The sequence below is a fragment of the Colletotrichum navitas genome (genome assembly GCF_030913465.1).
Source record: "Colletotrichum navitas strain CBS 125086 chromosome Unknown LY79scaffold_120, whole genome shotgun sequence".
NCBI classification, from domain to species: domain Eukaryota; kingdom Fungi; phylum Ascomycota; class Sordariomycetes; order Glomerellales; family Glomerellaceae; genus Colletotrichum; species Colletotrichum navitas.
In genome coordinates this window covers 19,616-44,993 of record NW_026850666.1, presented here as the reverse complement: position 1 = coordinate 44,993, position 25,378 = coordinate 19,616, and the positions used below count along the sequence as shown (strand labels likewise).

Here is a 25,378-nt window from a genome sequence, read left to right as displayed (position 1 = left end):
CTCGTACATACCTCTACAGTTTGTGAATACAGGAGTCAAACTGTTGTGTACCGCGACCCTGCCAAGTCAGTACGCATCCGATGATGCCGCGATCTCTTCTGACAAAATCAAGATGCGATTCCAGATGAGCTTGCCACATATGAGGGCTCAGTAGATCGAGCCTGCAACTCAAAAGGGGACTCAGAAGCCCCTTGAGAAGCAGCAGCGCGGCGACGAGCTCCCGGAAGGCATAGAGAGCCAACCATGTTCTCGAAAACTGGCCGCCGAAACTCGCTTTGAATGTTTTCGAGTGAGCGACCGCGTGTCTCGGGCATAAAAACCGCGAGAACGACAACTGTGAATATGGTCAAGGCGCCAAAGAAGAAGTAAGCGCCGTAGGCCGATGCCGACAGCAATATGGGCGTGATGAGTGCGACCAGCCAATTTGCAAACTTTGCAGAGTCAGCCAATATCTTAGACGTATCACAACGACACGACTCACGAAATTACACGCCATCCCGATGGCGTTTCCTGCGGCTCGCGTGTTGCCTGGGAGGATCTCGCTGGCGTAGATCCTCGCAACGATGCCCCAAGTGGCGCAATACGCCATGCCAAACGCGAAGACGGAGACGATGACGACCCAGCGTGCTGCTCCTGCGGGGCCGACGGAACCAGCAGCGTAAAGGCTTCCGATCAATAGCATGAGCCCCGACAGGAAGACGCCGCCGCTAATTGCCGAGGTGCGGCGTCCCCATTTATCGGCCAACATGAAGGCAGGGATGGAGATGAGAAGCATTGTGATAGATGAGACTCCCGAAGCGACGAGCGAAGAGTTGGAATTGGAGATCCCTGCCTGATCGAAGAGCGCAGGTGCATACTATTCACAGTCAATGTTTTCCCCTTTTCCTTCTCTTGGTGCATTTAAGGATCAAAAGGAGAGACAACCCACATAAGTAATGGCATCGATCCCTGATAGCTGGACCATAGACAAGATGAACAGGGCTAGAAGGGTCCTGGAGCGGTACGGACCCCTGAAAGGCAGCATGAAGTTCTGACGAGTCGAGAGACTCGACTGCTCTTGGGGGGTATTAAGAAAATCCCGACGGGCCTCGTCCATGTTAAAGTCAAGCAACTCCAGCGCGGTCATTGCGTCGGATGTCCTCCCCCAGAGCAGCAGCCAACGCGGCGACTCGGGCAACGCACGACACGCAAGGGCAAGCATGATGGAGACGGTCACCATGATTACATACGGGAGACGCCACGCCATGCTGTCCTCGAGGGATCTGCTCGTCGCGTAGCAGGAGAAATAGCCGAGGCAGATGCCGACCGTCGTCATGAACAGCGGCAGGGCAGCCAAGCGACCGCGCCGGCTCGACGGCGCGATCTCGGCGAGGTAGACGGCGATGTTGCCGAGGAACGCGCCCTGGCCGACGCCACTGATGGCGCGGCCGCAGATAAACTGCCCGAGGCTGAAGGACGTGGCCTGCAGCAAGGCGCCGAGGCCGAAGAGCGCAGCCCCGGGCAAGATGACGCGGAGGCGGCCGTGCTTGTCGGCGAGCTGCCCGGCGAACAAGGAGGGGACGGTGCCCGTCAGGAGGATGACGGACACGGTGATGCCGCGGACGGTGGCGGAGAGAGGGCCCAGCGTCGCCGCGAACTGCTCCATATGGACGATGGCGCCGATGCACCCTGTGTCGTAGCCGTTCAGGAAGCCCCCGAACGACAGGGCGATGGAAGCCGTCACGTAGTTGGGCATGAGGTTAGCGAGATGAGGCATGGCTATGACGGGGGGTCCCTGGAGTGCGCTCGAATGATGTTTCCAGCGTAGCGTATCGTGCAGTCACGAAAGAAAATAAGTTGACAGATGAGAAGCGGGCGCTGACGCCGGATACCCCGCAGTTGGCGAGCGCCGATCATGCATTTCTGCGCCCGTCAGATTTGGACATGGCAGTATCATGTGCAGAGCTGACGGGAGATCGAACAAAGATTAGCAGTTGATGGTGAAAGGGTACATGACGTTAGTGTGCTTGATTATTCCATCACAAGAACCATTGTGTCTCAGATGGAACGAATTTACCATATCTCCGGCAAGTTTCTGTCGGAAAAAATGTAATAACAGCATGCAGACATGATGCTTATCGCTATTCTTCTCAGTTTACAAATAGAAAGTAAATAAACTTTTGGGACAGGAAATGAAAAGAAATTGGACGAGACTAGGGACCAAACATCTTATACTACAGTGCGGTGGTCAAGCAGCGTTTTATTAGTCGGAGACGCTGTCGGTCATGCTCGCGAAGAAGTCGATAATATTTATATCAGCAAGATCTTAATGGAAATGATCAACCGGGGATGCGGAACCTGAACTGACTCGGCATCACGGTGCATTCTTCTGCTCGTCAGGTGTTGTGGAGGTTGCCGAAGTGCCGAGACGATCCGGCAACTCAAACCGAGAGCGTGGCTTGGGGCCCGGGGCAATTGGAAACATCCGGCCGAAAGTAACGATAGAGTCGCAGCCGGGTACGCAAACCAAGAGGGAAGAGCCCATCTGTGTATGTGCGCGTGGGAAGTGTCCTGGGGCTTGACTCGCCGATCCGTTGTGTTTCTGGTTCAGGACGCGATTCGAGTGCGGCTGGAGGGATGTTGACTCAGGTTTCATAGGGGGAGCATCTTCCGCCAGCCCGGAACATTCATTACTTAGGATGGATAATAATTCTCTATAAGCTTAATTATCCAGTGTCTTGCATATGGACCCCAATGCTGCCCATACCCCCTTGTTTGCGGGGACAGATGACTCGGCCTGCCAGCGATCAACCTCTGTTCATCCGACTTCATCTCTTTAAAATGCGAGAGTCGAAGTAAGTTTTATACGATGTAGAGAAACATGGACAGCGTTGTCTGTATTATGCAGCTGGTCAACATGATGTGATGGACACTGGTCCGATTCCACAGGGTCCGCGTCCCCCTTTTTTGCTCGGAGTTGATCCTGTAAAGGGACGAAGGCGTGAAGGATTTGAACCCCCGGTGGGTCAGCGGATCCCAGGCGACCTTGTTCGCCTTGTTTGACGACGTGGATGCCAATTTCGGTGACCTAATGGATCTCTCACGATGTCCCGGCACTTTGAAAGCTGGCTGTACGTGTCGTAGCTTTTACCTGGCTTGCGAAAAAAACATGCACACTTTAGAGCCTACTACCATCAGTCCACCTATTCCATAGCGATTACATAATCATCGGCTTAACAGAAATTCTCCTACAAATTAATTCAGATTAACTATAAGCTTTTTGTGCTTCTAATATGTCCGCGAAGCTCTTTTGGTTCCGTCCATGGATTTGTTATGTTGGCTCGGCGGCCTCCTCAACCCCTTCACGGCCTATCCGGCTCTCGGTCACATCCGCCTAGGCGTATGAGCGGTTCCTGATGACAATATTCCGTTGCTCGCGATTTGAACCATTGTAAGCATTTAGGCATCGCACTGCCAAGTCACCATTATTGATAACTATAATACGTCACTTGGATCATTTGTTCATCTCCCACTGTAGGCCAAGACAAGCCAGGTTGCAATTGATCCACTTTCACATAAAGTCTGTCCAGGTTTCTAACCCCCTGTTTTTTATGTACAATAACATGCGTAGCTCGCGTAAGACAGATAACTGAAATGGTATAACAGGACAAGAGATGATGTGGACATTACATCGTGCGTGTCCCAGGGGTTCTAAGCCAAGAGCTGCAAAAACGCCTGTCCGTTCCAGACGTGTCCCTAAGGTTCGATGACTCTCTCTGAGAGCTGAATAATGATTATCATCAGGCTTCTGCGCCCAAACTCTTTCAGTCCGGGGCGGCCACAACGTGAGACATTTAACGGTGCTCACCCTCGCCAATGCAGTAGGGGATGGGGTAGGTAGTGCTGTTGCAAAGACGAATGACGCCCTTGACCCAGGAGAGGCTGCCGTAGGATTGGGCAGTGTAGGTATCGGAGACGAAATCGCTCTTGTCGGGGCTGTCGGTGCAGCCGGAGAGGATGTTGCCAGTGACGCGGCGGACGCTGGGCTGGGACACGACGACGCCGAACTGGCCCTCGGGGACAGTGAAGCCGAGAGTCTGGGTCTCGGTGGTGGTCCAGCTCTGGGAGTAGCTGACGGAGAGGGAGAGGCCGATGACCTTCTCGACGGTGGCCGAGATGCCAGCTGTGGCAGTGACGGTATTGGCGATGGAGTAACCGTTGGCAACGGAGACAGTCGCGGCGCCGCCGTTGGTGCTCAGGACAGGGGAGATGGCAACGTCCCAGTTGAGAAACTCCTCGTCCGTCAAGATCTGGACCTCGGTGGACTGCGCGCAGTCGCGGCGAGAGATATCATGGAGCTTGAGGGGGGGAGCCGGGGCGAGAGCGGCACCAGACTGGAGAGCTTCGTACTCAGCAGTCTTCATGACCTGATGGGTACCATCGTGGCCGACAACGACGACATCGTCAAAGTTGAGGGCAACTGGGGAAGGGGCCGGGGCGGCGACAGCTGCACCGAGGAGACCGGCGGCTGTAAGAACGGAGAAGCGCATCTTGAAGAGTGAATATTTGGGTTGGTTATATGCTTTGTAGGTTGTGGTAATACCGAAACGAAGGCGGATGATATCTTGCAAAAAAAGAGCGGCTTCGAGAAGTAAAGACAGAAAGGAATAGGTCGGCTGAGAAGAAAAAAGGAATGTGGGGGAATCAAGACTGATGGGAGAATGCCTGCTTTTCGAGTGATGAGAATCCGGTTATCTGGCTGGGAGGCGTCTGTTCTTATAACGTACGGAGCTAAGGCGTCCTGTCAAGCGGCTATGGCGCCCATCGAAGTTTCTTTGCCCCCGGTCGCGCGCCTTGCGAGTGTCCTTCATGGATGGGCAGAGAAGCGCAGCTCGCGGACCCGTACGTGGGGAAAGAGTCCAAGGAGGGGGTCTGGATCATCTCCAAGAGCATCCCTACGCGGCATCTGGCATGGCCACCGTGAGAGCCTAGCTCGGATCCTGGCCGAACGTCCATGGAGAAGCAATATCAAACTCCCCCTTCACGGCCAGGACCGAGACAACGGGCCGTCATCCCATGCATACAGATGCTATGGCTGAATCAAAGAGGCCCAACTGTAATACGATGATGCGCTGGCTCAAAGGCGGGATGCATTCCGTTCAACCGGTCCGTCTCCAGGACGGCGGGGGGGCTTACGCCGGCGGGTTACCTGGATGTGAGGAAGATGAGATGGGAATCGAACGAACGACAGCGAGTCTATAGCTGGGGGTTCCTTGTTTCACATTGATATCCGTTAGACGCCAGACTCGGGCGCGGATGATGTGCGCGTGGACAATTGCGGCTCTCGTGGTAAATCCGGCCTAGTCGATCCTTGAGAGCGGCTACGAGTCATGTATAAGTCTAAGTGGCCCCCGGGTATCGCCCCCTCCCCGTTCGGCTCATCGTTTCATGCCATAATCCAAAGCCCACCTTATCATTGACCGATTAGGAAGGTACCTAGACGTTACATATTTCTCTACGCGTGTATTCTTCCCCTTACGCGGGAGCGCCCTCGAGCTATCCGTCCCCTTCCCCTGGGGCCAAGGACCTCGTGTAAGATGCGTATGGGCACAGGAAGCCCTGCTGGCAAGGATAAGACAGGTTTTGGGGCTCCCAGACTTCTCAAAATAAGACTGGGCTATTCCATATCCAGAAGAAGCAGCTCAGGTTTGATGACGGACGGGTGGTCAGGAGTGTGCTCTGCCCTATTCTTGCACCGCCCAGCACGGGGCGCCCAGAGGTCACATCTATCCACACGTTGAGTCCGCAGCCAACGATGATCAATTTATCACTGCGGGCCCCGGAGCCTTCCGTCGTTCCCTGTCAGTAAGTTTGAAGGCTATGCGAGCCTCGGTGGAACCTTGGGCGGTGGGAGGATGGCTCCCGTCACTCGTCTGTCCACACTAAGCACCCGTCTACATGGTGATACTAGTAGATTATTGCCTGCCGGAAGAGAGGGCGGGATCAAGGTGTTCTTGACTCGTTGCAAGTGACCGTGGATATAAACCTCAACAGGTTGCGCACCATATATCACCCAAGGTATCAGCTCCAGCCCCATCCCACGCCCATCACGTTCCTTTCTTCGGACAGATCTAGTAATCAGTGCCAACTCCATTCATTCTTTCTTTTCATCGTTCAGCTGCTTTTACAGTCACTACCTTTCTCGCCAAAGTCTCCCACAATCAGCTTTCATCAACCGCCAAGATGCAGTTCTCCATCGCCAAGATCGCCTCCGTCTTCGTTCTTCTATCCGTCGCGTAAGTAGTCGAGAGCTTATCCGAGTGTTGAGAAAGACATCAACACCTAACAATCACCCAGTTCCGCCGATTTACATGAGGCCTGCTCTTGCGGCAACGGCGACAGCTACAACTGGCGCATCACCATCAAGGCTTGCGAGTTGTACGCCTCCAAGAACTACGAGTGGGGCAAGGGCACCTACGACACTCCGTCCGGCAACGTGAGTCCCCGTTCCATCAGAGCGATGGTCCCTTTCTGTACACCATGATGCTGACCCCTCCCCCGCAGTGCGTCAAGAGCACCGACTCGGACCGGATTGCCGGCGACCAGTGGGAAGAGGCCTGCCGCGAAATCGCCACCTCCGGCTTCCAGTGCGCCGACGGCCAGGGCCTGCGCTGCACCGCTCCCCCTGACGAGGTTCGTGGCTGGTGCTAAGCCTCTCTCGGTTGGAGGAGACCATTAGGGGGAGTGTGCGGGACGCTACCTCAAGAGAGCCGAAAAGCCTTATGATGATGTACTTTCTCACCCCTTTCTCGCTAGCAAAGCGGCACTAAGCCCCATGCTTCGCCCTACGAGTAAGGCTGGATCGGACAGTCCGTCACTACTCCACCTTTGTCGTCCTTAGCCGGCCTTCTGGATCGCGGGTGGCTCGGGATGAAGTATGAACTGGGTAAAAGGGGTCATCTTTTTGGATCCAGGGAAGTGGGTTTTAGCCCAAGCGGGATCGCACGCGCGAGGTCAAATTCTGAGCTTTTACGAATATCTTGGGCGTTTGTTTGGGTTTCGTGTCAATACCTTTAGAACGTGTAGCATTACCTGTTTGAAAAGATGCTCATATCTTTCAGCGTCGTCCATAAAACTGTTATTTATCCGTCTTGCTCGCACATGCAAATCTGATGAAGTCGACGTGGGAAGAAAGAAACTGGGCTAGACATCAACACCCCTACCAGGAATACGACGTTGCGTGCAACGAAACACTTCGGTACGCACCAGCACGTAGGATTTGTTCCATGGAACGGACGGGTTTCGATCCGAACTCCCTTACCAAGTAGATTCCTTTTGCAGATGCTCCTATTATTTCTTTTTCGGGCGCTCCTCGGTTCTTATGGGGATTGGTTGTCGCCAGCGCATTTTGCCGCGCCTCTATCCTTGATTTTCATTGGGTACTTGTAATACGATCAGCTCTTTGGTCTTCGGGGGAGCCTTGTTTGTTGGCACGGATATATTGCCCCTTACCCGCATCCGACCTCCACATCTCCAGGCCAAGATTCGACCTCAAGCAACGCCATCAAGACACATTATAACATAAAGCCACCATGCGCGTGCAGCCTCCGGGTACCAGGCAGTCCCTAGAGCCCAGTGGAGTGTTAAGCAATTTCCCGGCCTTGGGAGCGGAGTGTTGTGATGAAGGCACGTGGACACCCATGGAGCTCCCTGCTGTCGACGGTGGAACTTAATTCAAGGGGGGATTACCCGGGGGCAACTTAGTCAGCGCTGTGAGCTAAATACCCCCTCCTCACGGAGAGGGCGAAAAAATGGGGTTGCCACTCCGAAAAAGGGGTTGCCAACCCCTATCACAAATACCCTCACTTTTGCGTACATTATATAGTATAGTCAACTTTTTATTTCTTAAAGTAATAACGCCTACAACGTTATATAATAACAAGAGTAGTATTAATTAATAGCCTTAATTAAGGGCTTTATAATAGTACCTTTTTTTTCTTTTTTATATAATAACTATAAATTTATATTACTACTATAATATAGGTATTACTTTTATTATTATCTACTATATATTACTAGTCCTTTTTTATTTATATTAATAGGGGTATAAATAGGTAATTTTATAGTATAACCTTTGTAGTCTTCTAGCTATTTATCTTATCCTTTATAGTGTAATATTATAACTTATATTATAAAGGACCTTATAATATTAAAAGGCTAGCTATTAGTATTATTAGTAGTAATAGTAATAATATATAACTATTATTATTATTATTACTCTTAGGTATACTAACTAATTCTTTACTTAATATAACTAAATTAATGTCTTTATTAACAGGGTTATTAATATCTATAAAGATCTTAAGGTTAAATTCTAGCCTTACTATCTCTATAGCTATATTAGCTAATACCTAATTAATATTACCTTAACTAAGAGGTCTTACTGTATACTTAAATTAGTTAAGTATATACTATAGTAGAGAACCTAGGTTAAGGTTAATAGTAAATTTCTTTTTACTTTTAGTATTATTATTATACTACTATAGATCTAAAGGGTTAAATAGGATATATAGTTAATCTTCTTTAGTATAGACTAGCTACTATTTAAAGGTTAGTTACTTTATTTATTTATTTACCTCTTAATACTTAGTAGTACTATATTACTACTAGACTTTTTTTTTTTACTTATAGGCTATCCTTTTTACTACTACCTATTAGTACTATATTTCTACCTATATTACTTTTATAACTTACTTATTATATACTTCCTTTATATTTATAATAGTAATACTAGTTATAAAGAAGTATTATAGTTTAATAGCTTACTAGTACTAGCTTTTCTATTACTATATTTTTAGTCTAGTATTTTAGTCCTTAAGGTATTACTACTAGTACTTATAAGTAAAAGATCTCTTATAAATTACTTACTTTACTACTTTAAATCCCCTCTTTAAAGGACTACTCTATATACTACTATATTTCTCCTCTATATAGTTAGTAGTAAAGATTACCTTATTAAAGTAGTTATTATATAGTAAATAATAAATAAAATATAATAGTATATCTTTATTACTTTATTATATCCTTTTAACTAGTTAGCTAAGTATAATATTATTATATATAGGCTATATACTTACTTTCTTAAAACTTTTTATAATATAGGTAATAGTAAAGGCCTCTTTAACTATAGTATTAAGGGTAGTAATAAAGTTACCTCTTATAAATATAAGGTTACTTTCCTATATATACCTATAGAGTACTATTTATTAGGCCTTCTTAAAGTGTTAAAAGACTTTTATATCTATTAGTTAAAGAAAGTATATTATATAAGGTAAAAAAAAGTAAAGATAATATTAAAGTTAATATAATATTTTATAAGCTTTAGACTTATATAGCCTATAAATTTATTAAAGAGGAGAAAGTAATATAGCTACTTTAACTTTTCTATAGTATCTTAATAGTTATAATACTTTACCTTTTATTTACTTAGTTAACTATTAGGTAGATATAAATTATAAGTATTATAACTATATATATTAACACTAAAATAGTCCTTAAAGAAGTAGCTTATTTAGTAATACTTTATTAACCTTATATATAACTCTATATTAAAGTACTATATATAGTCTATTATAATCTCTTAGTTAAAGAAGCTAGTTAGTAAATATATAAAGTAGACACTTTCTTAAACTTAGTAATTTACTTAAGTAGTAACTAGCTATATTTTAAAGATTATATATACTAAGATAATATTACTAAATATATTACTAAACCTAACTAAGGTATATAACTCTTAATTAGCTAGATCTATAACTTTAGGTAGATAGTTATATTTTAGTAGCTACTTAAGGATAATTATATATAGCTAGCTACTAAAGTAGCTAATCTAGCACCTAGATTTATTAGTGTTCTATATCTTAGATAGGCTAATATTATACTTATAAAGGGTAGCCTAGTACTAGGTAAAAAAGTCCTTTATTAGGGCTAGGTCTAACTTAGCCTCCTTTTAGTATAACTTAACTAGTTTAATAGTACCTTTTTTCTAAAGCTCTAGATAATTAGTAAGCTAGCTTTAGATAAAGTACTTAGAGACTAGTAGTTAACCTTAGATACTATAGAGGTAGTTAGTTATTTCTTTAACCTAGAGCAGTAAGGCTAAAAAGCTAGATTTATAAAGCTATATAATAAAGGCGCTAAGAGCTATATCTTTAGCCTCTATAAGTAACTAGGGCTAGCTAGGCTTATCTAGGCTAACGTAGAGGTTATAGCCTTTCTAAAGGGCCTAGAGGTACTTCTAAATTACTATATAAGATATACTATAATCCTAGGTAGCCTAGTATATAAAGGGTATATTAGTTACTAGCTTATCTACCTATTAGTAGGTTACCTATTAATAAGTAATATATAGTATTTTAGCTACTTTTTTAGTAGTAGTTATATTCTTATTATATTAGTAAAGTATATTAAAAGGTTAAAGTAAAATAAGTAGTTTAGTTACTATTAATATTTATTAATAATATATCTAAATAATTACTTATTTTTAGTAAAAATATAATAAAAAGTAGGACTAGGTTAGGACAAGTGGTAACCTTATTTTCCTAGTAGTAACCCTATTTTTTTGCCCTCTCTGTAAGGAGGGGGTGTTTAGCTTTGACAAAGGCTAACTAACACCCTTGGGTAGTCGGTTGCACCCGCGCCAGTGTCACGACAGGGGCACAATGCAGCAAGGGGGCACACCCCTGGCACGTTTCCGAAGCCTGCAGTAGTGATTTTGCTGAACTTTTACACACTCCTGCTGAGCGCGCAAGTCACTAAAACTAAACATCTCTAATCTTTAGCTTTAAAAGTAACTCATGTATAAAACTAAGGTAAACTGTACATAACGTGGAAGAAAGAAGGCATTGAAGAGCATGTTTATCCTTCATGACGTTAAGCGTGAGGTAGGGTAATTTGGCTGGCCTTTGGGGTCCCTTCGCTTGGTATGGGACCGATGGTACACTTCTATGGTATCTCTAGCGAAAAATCGTAGAACGAGTCTCACGCTTCAATGACGCGTTTCTGTCCAGGAATACAACAGATATCGGCTATCAGGGTAGGTCACCAGGGCTACCCCCGTCGGCCTACGTATCGATCGGGGTTTCTCCGAGCTAGCCGCTGCCCCCCGGACTCCACAGAGCACAATACTTGGCAGAAAAAAAGGGGGGGGCGAAGAAGGGGAAGAAAAAGGAGGAAGCTAAGCGGGATGGAAGAATGGTCCACTGCATCCGTCGCGCTTCTCGGAGCTCGGAAACGCAAACTCGGGGTTTGCTTGTTGTCAAGGGACTGCAGCCACACCGGTTACCATACAGGAAGGTGTCCAAGCCGGCCACGTACTACGTAACGAAAACAAGGCCGGGAGACTTGGCGAAATGGAGACAGATTCCCATTGGGATCCAACGAACGGTGCAGGTCTCCCCCCTAGGAACTCGTTTTGTGGACTCGGCTGCAAGTTCTTGTTTGAAGTTGAGGAATGGCGGTGCAGCTGAACGGCTACTCGGCAATCAGTGTCTTGTCATTCAAGATCATCCTTACGTATTCTATTGCATGTACTCCGTAAGGAAGTGTCCCTTGGGAGCTCCGATATACACCTACGCAGTACCTTGTTCAACCAGTACGGCCTGGGTTAAACCTCGGACCGACAAATTGCCTACGGTAGAAGTGCCAAGATGCGAAGGCCAGGTGCGCTCTAGTCCCGCCTCTTATTCTGAAGAGGATACCGCTGTGTCATTATTTTCATCTCTGACCCATCAGATGAGAAACAACCAAAGTTTGTTTGCATAAAGTATTGAGCCATGACCGACAAACACTTTCATCATTCTTCCAGTGTTGACATAACCGCCGTCTAAACGGCGAGATCAACATATGATGAGAGACCCAAGAGTCAAACACGCTGCAGATCAGTGTTGCGTGATGCTAGAATCGCAAGGAATTATCGTAGTGAAACTAGACTCCGCGTAAATGTACCAGCTGTGATCTCGCTGAGGACATCTTCTCATGCAACCCGGCAAGCAGATCGTAACACCTGTATTACCGGCGCCTTTGAAACTGCCGCGTGACAGGTTCCTTTCGGTCATATTTTGAACGCCCTGACCGGGGTGTATGGCGTCAGCAAATAACTGGAAGCTTTAAATAGACAACGGTGGCACCTTTGTATAGTGGTCATGCCATACGTCATCCACTGCGAGCAATCTACGACAAGGAAGCCCCCTTGGGAGTCTCGGCTTGTTTCCGTCATTGCCAAAACCAAACACTCATTTCTGCAAAGACAAACAAAGGCCTTTTTTTTTTTTTTTGCCTGACGTTAGCTACATCGTATGCCCCCTACTCAAGACTGAAGGACCAGTCGATCTACATACAGAGTGCAGCGTTCAGCATACATACATACTGCAAAGGCTTGACACTTTACGAGACGGGAAACACTCTGTGTTTTGCAAAAGCAGTCGTCCAAAAGTCGAAGCTGGCTGAAGGAGTTCTAATTCTAATTTACACATATTGAAAAGTCTGTCGTCTTCCAAGCAACGTTTGCCAAATATATAACCAATATCACGTGAACGATGTTACAATCATTTTCTCTTGCGTAATAAGGCCAGCACTATGTATCCTCTTCGTCTGCCAAGGCTAGTGGCTGTATCAATGCAATGTTCTGGTAAATCGTCAGGTGGGTGGTGCCTTTCGGCAGGATGAACCATCAGTTTCTCGGTTGATGATATCTATAGTTGGCCGAAGAAGGGGAAAGGAAGGAAGAAGGTGAAGTATCCAGCAGCTGGATAGAAGTGGCTGGGCTGCCAGGCAAACCCGGCAGCCCAGTTCTCCCGGGCCCGGTTGTTGTCTATATTCCAAAGATTATTGCTATGATTCTTACGTACAACGCTATCTTTTCGTGAGAGAGAAGACATTATACCCTGAAATCGGTAGGTATTATTGTCAAAAAGGCCTTTCGGGGAGAGGAAAAGGCAGTATTGTTTGTCGCTATGTAATGCCAAGCTTGGATATGGATGTCCTAAGGCACGCGGTGTGGCAGTGTCACGCAAAAACGATGTTGTTAGTTACGGGTGGTAATTAACGCTCTATACCCCACGTGACGCGGTATCAATAATTTTATATTGAATCAAGATATCGAAATGTGGCATGAGTTGGGGGAACCGCGTATCGGGTTTTTGCGCAGTGTGATATTACATTATGAGGGCTTAGAGAGACTAAACCCATCAATGTACCACGTAATAGACATTCTGATACCTACGGACATGGCTCGCCTTGTAGAGATATAGTTACAACGCGTAGGCTCTTTTATGTATGTCACGATGAGGTGAAGTGATATAAGGCGTTAGTTGTGCTGCCGCAACTAACGGCGGCGTTTTTGCGCGACAATGTAGTAAGGAGTGCCTTGTCAGTGCCATAGAGTAGTCCAAGACAGGCTAAGAGGAGTCAAAAGAGGCATCGGGAGACATGGTCATGTGTGAGGGGGGTGTAGGGGGCTAGAGAAAAAGAAATAAGTAAGGTGTGGACTACCCGGGTTGTGGTCCGGAAGTTCAAGTGAACTCTGCTTTCCTAATTTAGGTATAAAACTATCTAGTCTAAGAGTCTGTCTAGTTGTATGTCTACCCACCTTTCAAGGGCGTTATAGCACGTTGATGCAATACGAACGCGCCCACACGGTGGGAACGCAGCTACATAGTTTGTATTCTGGATATATAGTTCAAGCTACCTCGGTTCGTAACAAAAGCCTTATATTACCGCATCCACAAGCACGATGCACGAAGTTGGCGACGCTTTGTTCCTGTACGTGAAGTTTGACATTTCCTATCCATCTCCGAAGCAAAAGCCTACAGGAATGCTAGTTTTATAGTCTAGCTCTTATCATGGATTGGAGTGCACCACAAGTTTGGGTCTGGCAGTGGAAGAGTGTAGATCGCGCTGATGTGCGTTGATACCTGTCCGTGCCATAGCTGCGCGGTGTGGTGAACTCAAAGACCACAACTACCTAACCAAGAACAGGCAAACCTACTTTGACGCTATTTTGGGAGTTGGACGGTCATGATTTGGAACCCATCTGACAATGTTGTAACTCAAGAAAGGAGTCAAGCGAGTCTACTAATTCCCAGCTTTGCGCCTTTTCCATGTTTGGTATAGATTAAAATAGAAAATGCGGTTTGATTTCGCGTAGAGGAGGTTGTTTCATCTACAGTCGGAGTTGCATCGAGAACAGGAGGTTAATTACGAGATTCCATGGTATTGTTTCTTTCTAGAAACCATCTTCTATTATGTTGAGTATTGGGCATGATTCCGATACTGTGTTTTTTTCGGGCCGTGTCAGAGTATTGTTGCTTCCCTGAGTCATCGTAAGAGGAGCCGGCTTGCATGTCCATGCATTGAGAACAGCCAAGCTAAATTTGGCCTTCAACTCGTTTAGTTGCAGTGAAGCTATTCGCAAAATTATGTGGTTCGATTGGTAAGCTGGCTGTTAGCGGTTTTTTTTTTCTTTTTTTTTTTTGAATGCAACGCTGTCTATTGTTTGTCCGATAAGGCCTACGACAGCTAATTCGTTACTGTCAGGGGTCAGGGAGGTTGTATCGGCAGTGCCTATCGCAAAATGCTTGTTATCATCCCCGTTCCAATCAACACCTAGCAGCTGCAAAGTTACGGATTACAGCGGCAATACTACCACTCTCAACGATAGAGACCGAAGTATAGGATGGCAGATAGGAACCAGATAATGCAGTCGAGAAGTGTTACAGACGACGTTTTCATTTGTGACTTGACCCTCACATGTTGTAATCGGAAGCAAGCAAGTCGAGGGTTCACCTCTCGACCTCCTTAAATGATGAATGCAGGTCCATAACTGGACTTACTGCTCTCTCGCCTGCGCACTAATTGAGAACAGTGTGTTTGGAGAGAGTCTTCGATGCTGGAAGTATTAGCAATTCTTCCGTTAGTAGTAGGTGACTGACTACCTCGGTCCATCCATCATGGGTCATGGTATCACCAGAGTGGATACCACGGTGCCGAATAGCCGGCCGGAGTATTATGGTGCTGTCCCTTGCGGCAATTCCGTGATTTAGACCCCGTAGGTATGGCGGAGAAAACGCAACGCGTCTTTCTCAAAGCGTATCTCTGTCCGAGATTGTGAGCAACGATCATCATGCCCATTACCCTAACCGGAACCTCAGTCACGTCGCAATCATCGGCAGACCCCAGTCTTGGCAGCTTAGCGCCAAGTCCCCGGCCAACAGCCTAATCGCCAATCGACGATTCGCCTCATCCTCCTGTCGATAATCCCCACTGCCCCAAAGTCAATCGGCACTTGAGCTACGGAAAGGGATGGTCCTGTACAGTAAGACGATCTTAAAGAGGAAAGTAGTATGCAGATGCGGACCCTCCAATCAATGTCCACAGCAACAACTTCACGATGTTTCCCGATTAGGGAGGAGGTTGGCCAAGAATGAGTACGGAGCCGAGCTGGTGACCCATCTCCATGCCGTTTGACTGGGGCTTTGCTCATGATGCAAAAGTCCCGCCGGCAAGACGGCGCCGTGATATCTACTGACCTGCGATTAGGAGTATAGCGGCTTCAATGTTGATGCGATGGAGCTGATGGAGAACCGCCGACTAGCGGCTACGCTGAATGCGTCTCAACCGACTATAAAGATGGCCGAACTCGAGTGCCAAGAGAGAAGGATTCTACTCAGCATCGCCAGCATCAATCGCAAGAGCCCAGCCAACTAGAACTCTATCACATTCTTCCTCCCAGCCCTCCTAATCAAGATGAAGTTCACCGCTTTCGCCCTCGCCGCTGCTGGCATCGTTGCCGCCGCCCCTGGCACCAAGCTCGTCCAGCGCGACTACTCCCCCCTCGTTCCTCGCTCTGCCCGCGCCAGACACGGTTCTGCTCCCAACAGGAGGCTGTCCGCCGAGTCGGTTGATACCCTCTCTCTCAACTCCACCGACGTCAAGAACGTCGAATACTCCAGCAACTGGGCCGGCGCTGTCAAGATCGGAAACGGCTACAACCACGTCACCGGCACCATCACGGTCCCCGAGGTCAGCGGCAACAATGACGACGCCGCCTCCGCCTGGGTCGGAATTGACGGCGACACCTGCCAGACCGCCATCCTCCAGACCGGCGTCTCGTTCTACGGCGATGGCACCTTCGACGCCTGGTACGAGTGGATCCCCGACTACGCCTACAGCTTCAGCAACTTCGACGTCAGCGTCGGCGACCAGATCCAGATGACCGTCGACGCGTCCTCCAAGAAGAAGGGCGTCGCCACGCTCCAGAACCTGACCACCGGCAAGAAGGTCACCCACACCTTCACCAGCACGCCCTCCACCCTCTGCGAGACCAACGCCGAGTGGATTGTCGAGGCTTTCCAGGAGGGCGGCAGCCAGGTCACCCTTGCCGACTTCGGCACCATCAAGTTCACGGGTGCTGCCGCCTCCGGCTCCGGTGGCTCGACTACCCCTGCCGGTTCCGACATCATCGACATCTCGCCCGACGGCGGCCGCACTGTCCTTGCTAGGTCTTCTGCCAGCGGCAGCACCGTCACTGTCAGCTACGTCGGCTAAGCTGTCACGTCACTCATGCGAAAGTGTGGTTAGATTAAATTAAGGGTCGAATGAAGGGAATTTCAGCGGCTTTTGAGGAATGGTGCGCGGGGGATGAACGATCTGGATGGACTGACGTTTATATTCTGACGATAATTATGTCTAATCTTTCTTTTGTAATTACTTTTTACTGCACATAACGAATCCATGCACCATTCTTAGCTGGGCGCACATAGCTACATTCAAGGATTTTATTGCGCTTCTGCTACGGAACATCCCCTTCTACCCGCACATCACGCCTCCTGCCCCTGCTCATGAAATGAACCCCTGCTAACTTACGTATCTCTAGCCTACAGCTAGACAGGGGGACATAACCTGCCCTCTGGTTAACCTACACGTAGGAAGATAACAGATATAGGTGCTGCTTCTGACTTTTGGAAGGGAGCTAACACCCCGCCTGACATCTACAACTGCCCTTCTTTAACATAAACATTGTATAATCGGGTGAGTACTTGGTGTAGCTGTCTGGCTATGTGACAAAGGCAGCCAGGCTCGACAAGTGTATCATTGACGTCTCTCTCACTTCCTGTTACACATCGCATATGCCGCTTGCCCATATCCACTAATATTAGCTGGTGCTGAAGCCCTGCAGATACTGACCACCTTACCTTCCACATCTCGCCATCGATCTCGACACCATCCGTATACCTACTCAAACCTTATCACAAGATGCAGAATGACACTTCAAGTATGCCCTTTTTTGAGGACTATAAAGGGACCCCTGTATTCTCACTGTTTAGATGGTCGTAGAAAGAGGGCCCAGAAGCACTAGTGTGTAGCAACACGAGGACTCTGGCCCCTAGTTTCACAGAAAAAATATCTGTATGATGTTTATGTAGACTACGCAAGCGCCTTTCGTCATTCGATTGGATTCCCTGACATTAACTACTACCACTACTAATACTGAATTCATAACGGTTCCAGAACCTAAAAGTTCCATGCTGGTCAAGCTTTCCATTTCACCATGGATAAGGAACAAATACCTTGGCGAGTAAGTGAATGCGATAAGCGCTGGAGGTTATTACTCCATGTTCAATTGCGCTCATCAATCATGCCGAAGGATTGTTTCCGATTCAAAGATCCTTGCGTAACGATTCACAGCTTGATCATGATGACATGAGAAATCTAAGAGGTTCTACTCACTCGGACATTCGAAGCTGTGCTCATTAGGGATATGTTCCCCGACCAGTGACGCTCTAAACCAGATCAAGTGAGGCGTCTTGTGTTACTTTAGTGGGTATCGGTATTTTGTATCCTGCACTGCACTGTCGAAGCCCACTTTACTCCAAACGCCTTCAGTTGGTTGGCTGATAATTGGAAAGTTCTCCGCCAACAGAAATCCCATTCATGATCATGACATAGTCGTGGGAACGCGCGGGAACAGAACACAGTCAGCCTCTCAACCGCTTATTTTGATCTGGCTGTAGAAAGCCGGGAAGATTAAAGAAAGGTGAAGGTGAAAAAAGTTGCCGACGCTACGAGGAAATATACCAAAATGGTGATTTCAAATGAGCGAGAGCGGGCTCCAAATATGATCATAGCTCTTGGCATTGACGAGATTATTCGATGTAACTCGCAGACTTTGGCAAATATCAGGCTTCAACCGTTCCTTCAATTAGTCCCGACAACTCTAGAACTAGCCCATGCAGTTTGCAGTAGCGTCCGTTGTACAGCCAGGGTAGAGCTGCTGTCTTGTCCACTCCAATAGCGCAGCGACCAATAACACTCACGTACGCCTCTCCTCGGTTTGAGATTGAGACTCGTTCGGGGAAGAATCCTCAATGTGTATGTTTGTGCTCTTCAAAGTGTCTTGGGCCATGATAATGGCAGCGTTGGCGCCTTCGCCGTCGAAGAGCCAGGAGATGCTTTCGAGCGTGCGGCCGCGCGTTTCGGGGTACGTGAACCAAACCGAGAATAGCATGGCCACCAAGATGACAACGAACACGAAGTAATACTTCCATTGAATGGCGTCGAGGGCGATGGGGTTGATGAAGGTGTTGAAGAAGATGGCGCCAAGCGACACCATCTGGGAAACAGCGAGTCCGCGGGCTCGCAGCTGGTAGGGCCAGATTTCAACTGGGTAGGAAATGACTAGTGGTGTAAGGGCAATATCATAGCCGAGGAAATAGCTATGGAACCCTGTTTTAGTTCGTTTGACGGACACAACGGACTCAAAACTCGGTGGCACCTACATGAATAGGAAAGGAACCACTGCAAGTCCAGTGGGACCATGCTTGGTTGCATCGAAGCTGCCTGACAGGCCGGTGACGATGATGTACGAGATCAACATAATGACGCCGCTCGCCATGAAGAGGGCTTTGCGGCCAACTCTGTCGACGCAGACAGAGGCAGCAACAGACCAGATAAGGTTCCAAATCTGGAGGCAGGCTGAGATGAGAGTCTGGTTGGTGACAGATGTGATGCCAACAGATTCAAGGATGATTGCGAGATAGTAGCTGACGACACCGTTGCCTGGAAGGTGGATGTGAGTAGACTGAACAGAACACGCTTACGATCAAAATTTTCTCACCAGACCACTGCGCGTAAATGCCCAGAGATACACAGATCCAGAGACGGTGACGGTTTCCGGGCGTGGACCACAAATCAGCCCACGAGGTCTTCTCGTTGGCCTCCTTCTCGGCCTTCAAGGTCTCCTCAATCTCGGCCATCTCGAATGCGATCAGAGGATGGTTGATGTCACCACCGCAATGGGCTCTAGCGAGATTTACACGTGCCTCGTCGGCTCTGTCCATCGAGACGAGCCAACGGGGAGATTCGTCCATCATGAAGAGCGATGGGACGGTCATGAGGGGCAGCAATGCCATCAGCCCGGAGGGGATTTGCCACGAGATATTGCCTTGCATATTTCTCGTACCGAAAGTCTGTCAAAGCGGAAATCAGCCATTGAGACTACCGATTCTGGATCGGCGGAAAGTTCTTACCGCCCAAGCGGCGACGATAGCTCCGATGTACCACCCTGAGTTGTAAACACTGGAGGCGATACCACGGTGCGTGGGGAAGGCGTTTTCGGCAATCAGGAGCGGAGCCCCGACAGAAAGGCCCTGCGAGACGCCCATGAAGAAACGGGCGACGATGAAGGACGCCACGTTGGGCGCGGCCGTCTGCAGTACGGTGCCGCCCACGGCAAAGGCGACGCTGAGCCAGAGGCCGAGCTTACGGCCCCAACGATTGCAGAGCATAGCGCAGAGGGGAAACCCGACTACGGCGCCGAGGGAGTACATGGCGTTGATGAGGCCGAGCCATGCACCTGTGGGGTTGCCCATGAACTCACGCCACTGAGGCAGAGCGAGGAAGCCGTTCATGATGGAGCCATCGAAGCCGTTGGAGCTGGTGAAGAGCATAAACGACACGATGCAGAAGTTGAGCTTGAGGAGGTGCTTCCTCTTCCACCAGCGGATGCCATCGTTGGGGAGGACGCTGGCCAGCTCCTGGCCCACGGACTTGGCCTCGGTGGCCATTGGTTGCTTGACTGAGGCGCTCATGGATGCGGCATTCCTCGAGGGGCGGGAAGTTGGCAATGTTGCCGGGAGTTCGAGAGGAAAGAGCGAGAGGGTCCTTCAGGCGCGAAAAGGTTCAGAGCGATGGCGAGACTCTTCAAACTTATGGCCCGCGGCTGCTCCCGGGGTGGGATGCGGGCACGAGGATGGGCCGGGACTCTTGTACCATAAGGGGATCTTGTGCGGTTAGACGCGAACCGAAAGCTGGATCCCGGATAGCATGGTCAACCCCTTTCCCCCCCGGGGAAAGCATCAACCCCAGAGGTTCCACTGCTGTCGAATCTGTGCGTAGCAAAATGTACACGATAGAGCAAATGCCGTAGCAGGTTTCTGTGGCTTGGTTTCTGGGCGATGAGGGGCAGGCAGCCAATATCGACATGGAATCATGCCAATCACCCCAGGTCGGAGTGTGGGGATTTTGTGTTGTAGACAAGGGTCCGCGCCGTTGGACTTGGCGTAGCATCATTGAGGGCAGTTGAAAGCGCTTGCTTGGAAAAAGGCGCGCCCCAAGCGTGGTTAGGTCAATTCTTTCGAAGCCTTATCGCTATATCCAGAGATATCGTTCATCTTCAGCAGCAATCGACAGCGTATCAAGGCGTGGGCGGTCATGTTTATTCTGAGAGAACACCTGTGGTAACATGGTGACCGTGGAGTGCACTAAGTCTCCAACATCGTCTATGCTGCTTGTGTTGGTCCATGGAGAAGGGTAGCCGGATCCACCAAGAATAGTGCAGTGCAGTGAGTGAGTTTCTTAAAGTCATGAGTCCCCTCAAGTGAGGGGACTATCCCAGTTGAGGCTCAATACCATCTCCACACCGGTTGAACCCGGCGACAGGCTCCGCACTGTTGGAGCTTCTACGCGTTGCCGTAAGTGGGAGTGTTGCTCCGCGCTAGGATCGTTACAGAGTCGTTTCTCTGCAGTCTAAAGTTGGCGTTCCTTATCGTTGATAATAAGCCGCATGCCATTGACTATGTTGTCAGACGTGCCACTTGTTAATACTGCGTAAGAGCTTGATTGTTATTAATACGTGGGCGACGACATTATCAGAGTTGCTCGTTTGGGGACTGTCATCGGCGTTATCTCGGCTGCCAAGCATCGGCAACCCTCTCGGGAGTCGACGGTGAGAGCTGCCATTCAAGGGTCATGGCCAGTCACAGTACGGAGTACTTGGACTGAAAAAGCAGCCCCTGAGCACGCCACGAGCCCGTGGCCGCTGGGAGTGACCGTTCGAGACCTCCGAGCCTGCAGGGGTTATGGTCACATATCAGTATTCCAACCCAGGCTTCTGGGAGCAGGCCGAGCACCCAAGTCCGGTCACCACCTCGCTATTGAGCCCCGGGAATAAACCCATGCAAGGGAAGAAGTCCGTGATCCACTTATAGCGGTCAACAAGGTCGTCTGCCGGTCGTATGGGCCACACTTGGCCTGGTATAAGAGGATTCCGACTCTTACGTATATGATAGTTAGTACTGTCAAAATGCGAGTGTTGGCATATGGGTAATGCGGCCAGAGGCAGTAGGTCATGTGATACACCGCCTACTGGCAGAATTCCTACTCTTGCCTACACGCAAGGGTACTACTACACTTATACTCCTACTTCACCTTATTAACTAGTTAACTATTAATAACTATAAATTTAACTACCTTTTTTTAACCTTTATAATATTATAAAATAAGGATCCTTATTAATTATCTAGTAAAAAACTAATATTAATTAATAGTTAATTATTACTAATAACTAGTAATTAATAAGGCTTACTATTATAGAAGTTTACTTAGCCTACTATAACCTAGTAGACTACTAATTAAGTTAAGTATTATTAAGGCTACTTTACTTCTATAAGAAATACTATAGTGTCTATTATACTATTAGAACCTCTTTAATAAGTAAAAATCTCTTTTACACTAACTATAGTACTATTAAGAAAAAATACTTAAGTAGTAATAATTACTATTATATTTAATTTTCTTTTTTATTTTTATATTTACCTCTTTAGAAATTTATCTTTATTTACTTTATATATATAAAATTAACTTAGTACTATCTAGACTTATAAGTATAAGTTATATTAAAAAGAAACTTACTACTTAATTACTACTATAAAAGTTATATAGTAATTACTACTAATTAACTTTAATAACTAACCTTATAATAAGTTAATTTAGTAGTACCTTATACCCTAAGGTACCTACCTTTATAGTAAAATATATTAACTATAAGAAGTATAGCTAAAAAATCTTTTTAATAAGTAAGACTTTTTTACTATTTACTTTTACTTTACTTATTATATAGCTAAATAGACTAAATATACTTTTATAAGTTATAAGCTTTAGAGAGACTTTTAATATTACTTTAATAAATAAGATAAAGCCCTCTTTAGTGTTACTAGTAAAACACTACTATTAATTTTTTATAACTTTCTTCTTAATTAAGGTGTCTTTATACCTAAAGACTATTAATAAATTACCTTATACCTTATTACTATTATTAATAATAATAAGTTTTATATTTAGATAAATAAAAAAGTTAAGAAGGTATAGTATAAGTTAGTAATATTTAATAGGCTTATTAAAATATATAATAGCTTCCTAAATAATATCTAATATAGTTATATTAGCTTAGAGTAGTATAAGTAAAAATAGTAATAGTAACCTATTACCTATATAACTAAATAAAGCCTAGTAATATTTATAAACCTTAAGTAATAACTAGTAATAATATAGGCCTAACTTAATAAATAAGTATAAAAGTTATAGTAGTAAAAGTAGTAAACCTTAGTATTACTATAGTAGACTTAATCTATATAAGATTTACTACTTCCTTTATATAACTTAATATAAGGACTATCTTAATAAAGTAATAGTCTATTATTATTTTTTACTTATTATTAATTATAGTAAGAACCCTTTACTTACTTATATACTAATCCTATAGAACCTTAAGGTATAGGATAGCTACTACTAATTAAGAATAATACTATTAGTAACTATCCTTTTCTTTAGTAATTAGGCACTTTAACTAAGATTATTACTAATAAATCTAAGTATACTAGTAAGATATATAATATACTTAATATTAAGTTAAACTTATTCTATAATAACTATAGTAAAATTAGTATTAAAAGACACTAAATAGTATTAGCCTTCTTATTAATACTTAAAAGTAAAGCTTTTACCTTTTATTTTACTTAAATTAGTAGTAGGAATATCTAAGACCTTACTACTATAGTTACCTAAATAAAAGCTTACTTTAAGAGCCCTAAGGCTATTTAAATATACTTTACTAAGTAATAAGATACTACCTTTTACTATATTATATATAATAACCTTAAAAAAAGTAAGCTTAAAGTACTTAAGAAGCTTATTAATAAACTTACTTTTATTTAATAAGCGCTACTTAATAACTACTATAATAATAAAGTCCTTTAATCTTAGCTATTAAATACTTACTTTAGAGTTTATAAGTATAAATTATACTTATTTAATCTAGTGCCTATATTAGAAGAAGTCTATAACTAACTATAGTTATTAGTAAGTACTATAATAAAATATAATAATAAGGTTAACTAGTACTAGGTAGACCTTAATAATTAATACTAGGTTAACTACACTTACTATAGCTAAAGGTATAACTAGTAGTTTAGTAATAACTATAGTAATAGTAACTATTATAGTAATAATAATAGTAACTATAATACTAAAAAGTACTATATTTACTATAAGCCTAGTTACTAGTTAATAAAATATACTACTAATAAGTAATATAAGGTATATTAATAATTTAAAAATAACTACTAAGTAAAAGACTCTTTACTAACTATATATTAAACTTTTCTTACTAGCTATAAAGGTAGTTACTTATAAGAAGAAAAAGGTAATAAAGATAATAATAAGGACCTTAGTTATTACTTTTAAGGTAACTATACTCTTAAAAGTAGTAAAAATAAACTAAAAAGTAATACCTTTTATACCTCTACTATATTCTTTAGTAGTACTACCTTTAGTAATAATAAGCTTACCTTTAGCCTAGTTAACTAAGCTATTTATTACTAGTTAATAAAAAATAACCTTAGTATAGTATTATTAGATCTAGCTACCTTTTTTATATTAGATTATTACTTATTAGGCACCTTTTAAGGTATTTTACCTAATATAAGTATAGTAACCTTTTTACTACTAGTTACCTATAAGTAACTATATTATAGTAGATTTAACTATTAGTAACTATTAATATAGCTACTACTAGCTAAGTAAAGATCTAGTTTAGTAGTAGTAATACTATTTACTTAAAGGGCACTATTATAGTTAGTATACTATTTAGGCCTATTACTTTTTATATAATACCTATAAATATACCCTTTTTACTTTACTTAGTAAATATAAATTAACTATTTATTTACTTTAATAACCTTATAAATACCCTTTAATAAAGTAATATTATAGTACTAGTTATATAAAAATAAAGGTATTTATAGATACTCTTTAGCTTACCTAAATATAGCCTTACTACTTACTACTTAACTAATATAGAGTTATAATAACTTTACTAATAATTTAAGTACCTATTAGTCTACTGTCTTTATAAGGTCCTTTATAAGGCTAGTTATAAGGTTAAAGTTAAGGCTATTAAGCACTTAACTAAATACTACTATTACTACTAGCTTTATAAAAAGGTACCTTTATAGTTTAAATTTACCTTATATAATAACTATTCTTTTAACTATAAGGTTATTATTAATATTATATACCTTAAAGGTAACTAACTAGTTCTTTATATTATTAATACTATAACTACCTTTAATATAGTATACTTTCTTTATAATATTTTTATAAAGACTATATAGAAGGCACTTTATTACTACTAGATTAACGTTTACTAAGGACCTCTAGACTAGATTATTACTAACGTAGGTAGAAACTTTACTATAACTAAATTTTTATATAAAGCCTATATAATAGGCGTTAAAGTTAAGATTATCTTTATTAAGGCACACTATAGTATTAAAAGGGTTAAATAATACTATATAGTGCTTTAATAAGCCTATAAAATTATATATAAAAAGTACCTAACTACTAACTATAAATTTATTCTTTAGAGTATAGTTAAGGTAGTTAATAACACTATAGGCCTTAATAGCCTTATACTAACCTTCTTAGTATTTAGTACTTACCTCTATATAACTACTAACTTTGCCTTTTTACTTAATATTATTTAATAGGTAACTATTATTTAAAAGGC

General features: G+C 44.6%; 5 protein-coding genes across 5 annotated transcripts; 2 read left to right on the top strand and 3 right to left on the bottom strand.

Moving 5' to 3' along the window:
- Positions 1-107: 107 nt before the first annotated feature.
- On the bottom strand, positions 108-1,756 carry LY79DRAFT_594634 (general substrate transporter; the record flags this gene model as incomplete). The annotated part of the gene is made up of 3 exons (XM_060561706.1): positions 108-431; positions 482-856; positions 929-1,756. The coding sequence occupies 3 exons, from the start codon at positions 1,754-1,756 to the stop codon at positions 108-110; spliced, it is 1,527 nt and encodes a 508-aa protein (XP_060408069.1).
- A 1,727-nt stretch (positions 1,757-3,483) lies between these two features.
- Positions 3,484-4,900, bottom strand: LY79DRAFT_570999 (uncharacterized protein). The gene is made up of 2 exons (XM_060559204.1): positions 3,646-4,900; positions 3,484-3,559 (listed from the first exon to the last, which is right to left on the bottom strand). The coding sequence occupies exon 1, from the start codon at positions 4,527-4,529 to the stop codon at positions 3,834-3,836; it is 696 nt and encodes a 231-aa protein (XP_060408068.1). The 5' UTR covers positions 4,530-4,900; the 3' UTR covers positions 3,484-3,559; positions 3,646-3,833.
- Positions 4,901-6,222: 1,322 nt separating this feature from the next.
- Positions 6,223-6,690, top strand: LY79DRAFT_527878 (uncharacterized protein; the record flags this gene model as incomplete). Its single annotated transcript, XM_060555972.1, has 3 exons — positions 6,223-6,275; positions 6,337-6,475; positions 6,544-6,690. 3 exons carry the CDS (start codon positions 6,223-6,225, stop codon positions 6,688-6,690), a joined length of 339 nt encoding a protein of 112 aa, XP_060408067.1.
- Positions 6,691-15,417: 8,727 nt separating this feature from the next.
- On the top strand, positions 15,418-16,808 carry LY79DRAFT_65913 (peptidase A4 family protein). Its single transcript, XM_060562736.1, has 2 exons — positions 15,418-15,461; positions 15,582-16,808. The coding sequence occupies exon 2, from the start codon at positions 15,781-15,783 to the stop codon at positions 16,579-16,581; it is 801 nt and encodes a 266-aa protein (XP_060408066.1). The 5' UTR covers positions 15,418-15,461; positions 15,582-15,780; the 3' UTR covers positions 16,582-16,808.
- Positions 16,809-18,346: 1,538 nt separating this feature from the next.
- Positions 18,347-20,123, bottom strand: LY79DRAFT_527903 (general substrate transporter; the record flags this gene model as incomplete). The annotated part of the gene is made up of 4 exons (XM_060555974.1): positions 18,347-18,749; positions 18,813-19,092; positions 19,151-19,502; positions 19,563-20,123. 4 exons carry the CDS (start codon positions 20,121-20,123, stop codon positions 18,347-18,349), a joined length of 1,596 nt encoding a protein of 531 aa, XP_060408065.1.
- Between the last annotated feature and the right edge of the window lie 5,255 nt (positions 20,124-25,378).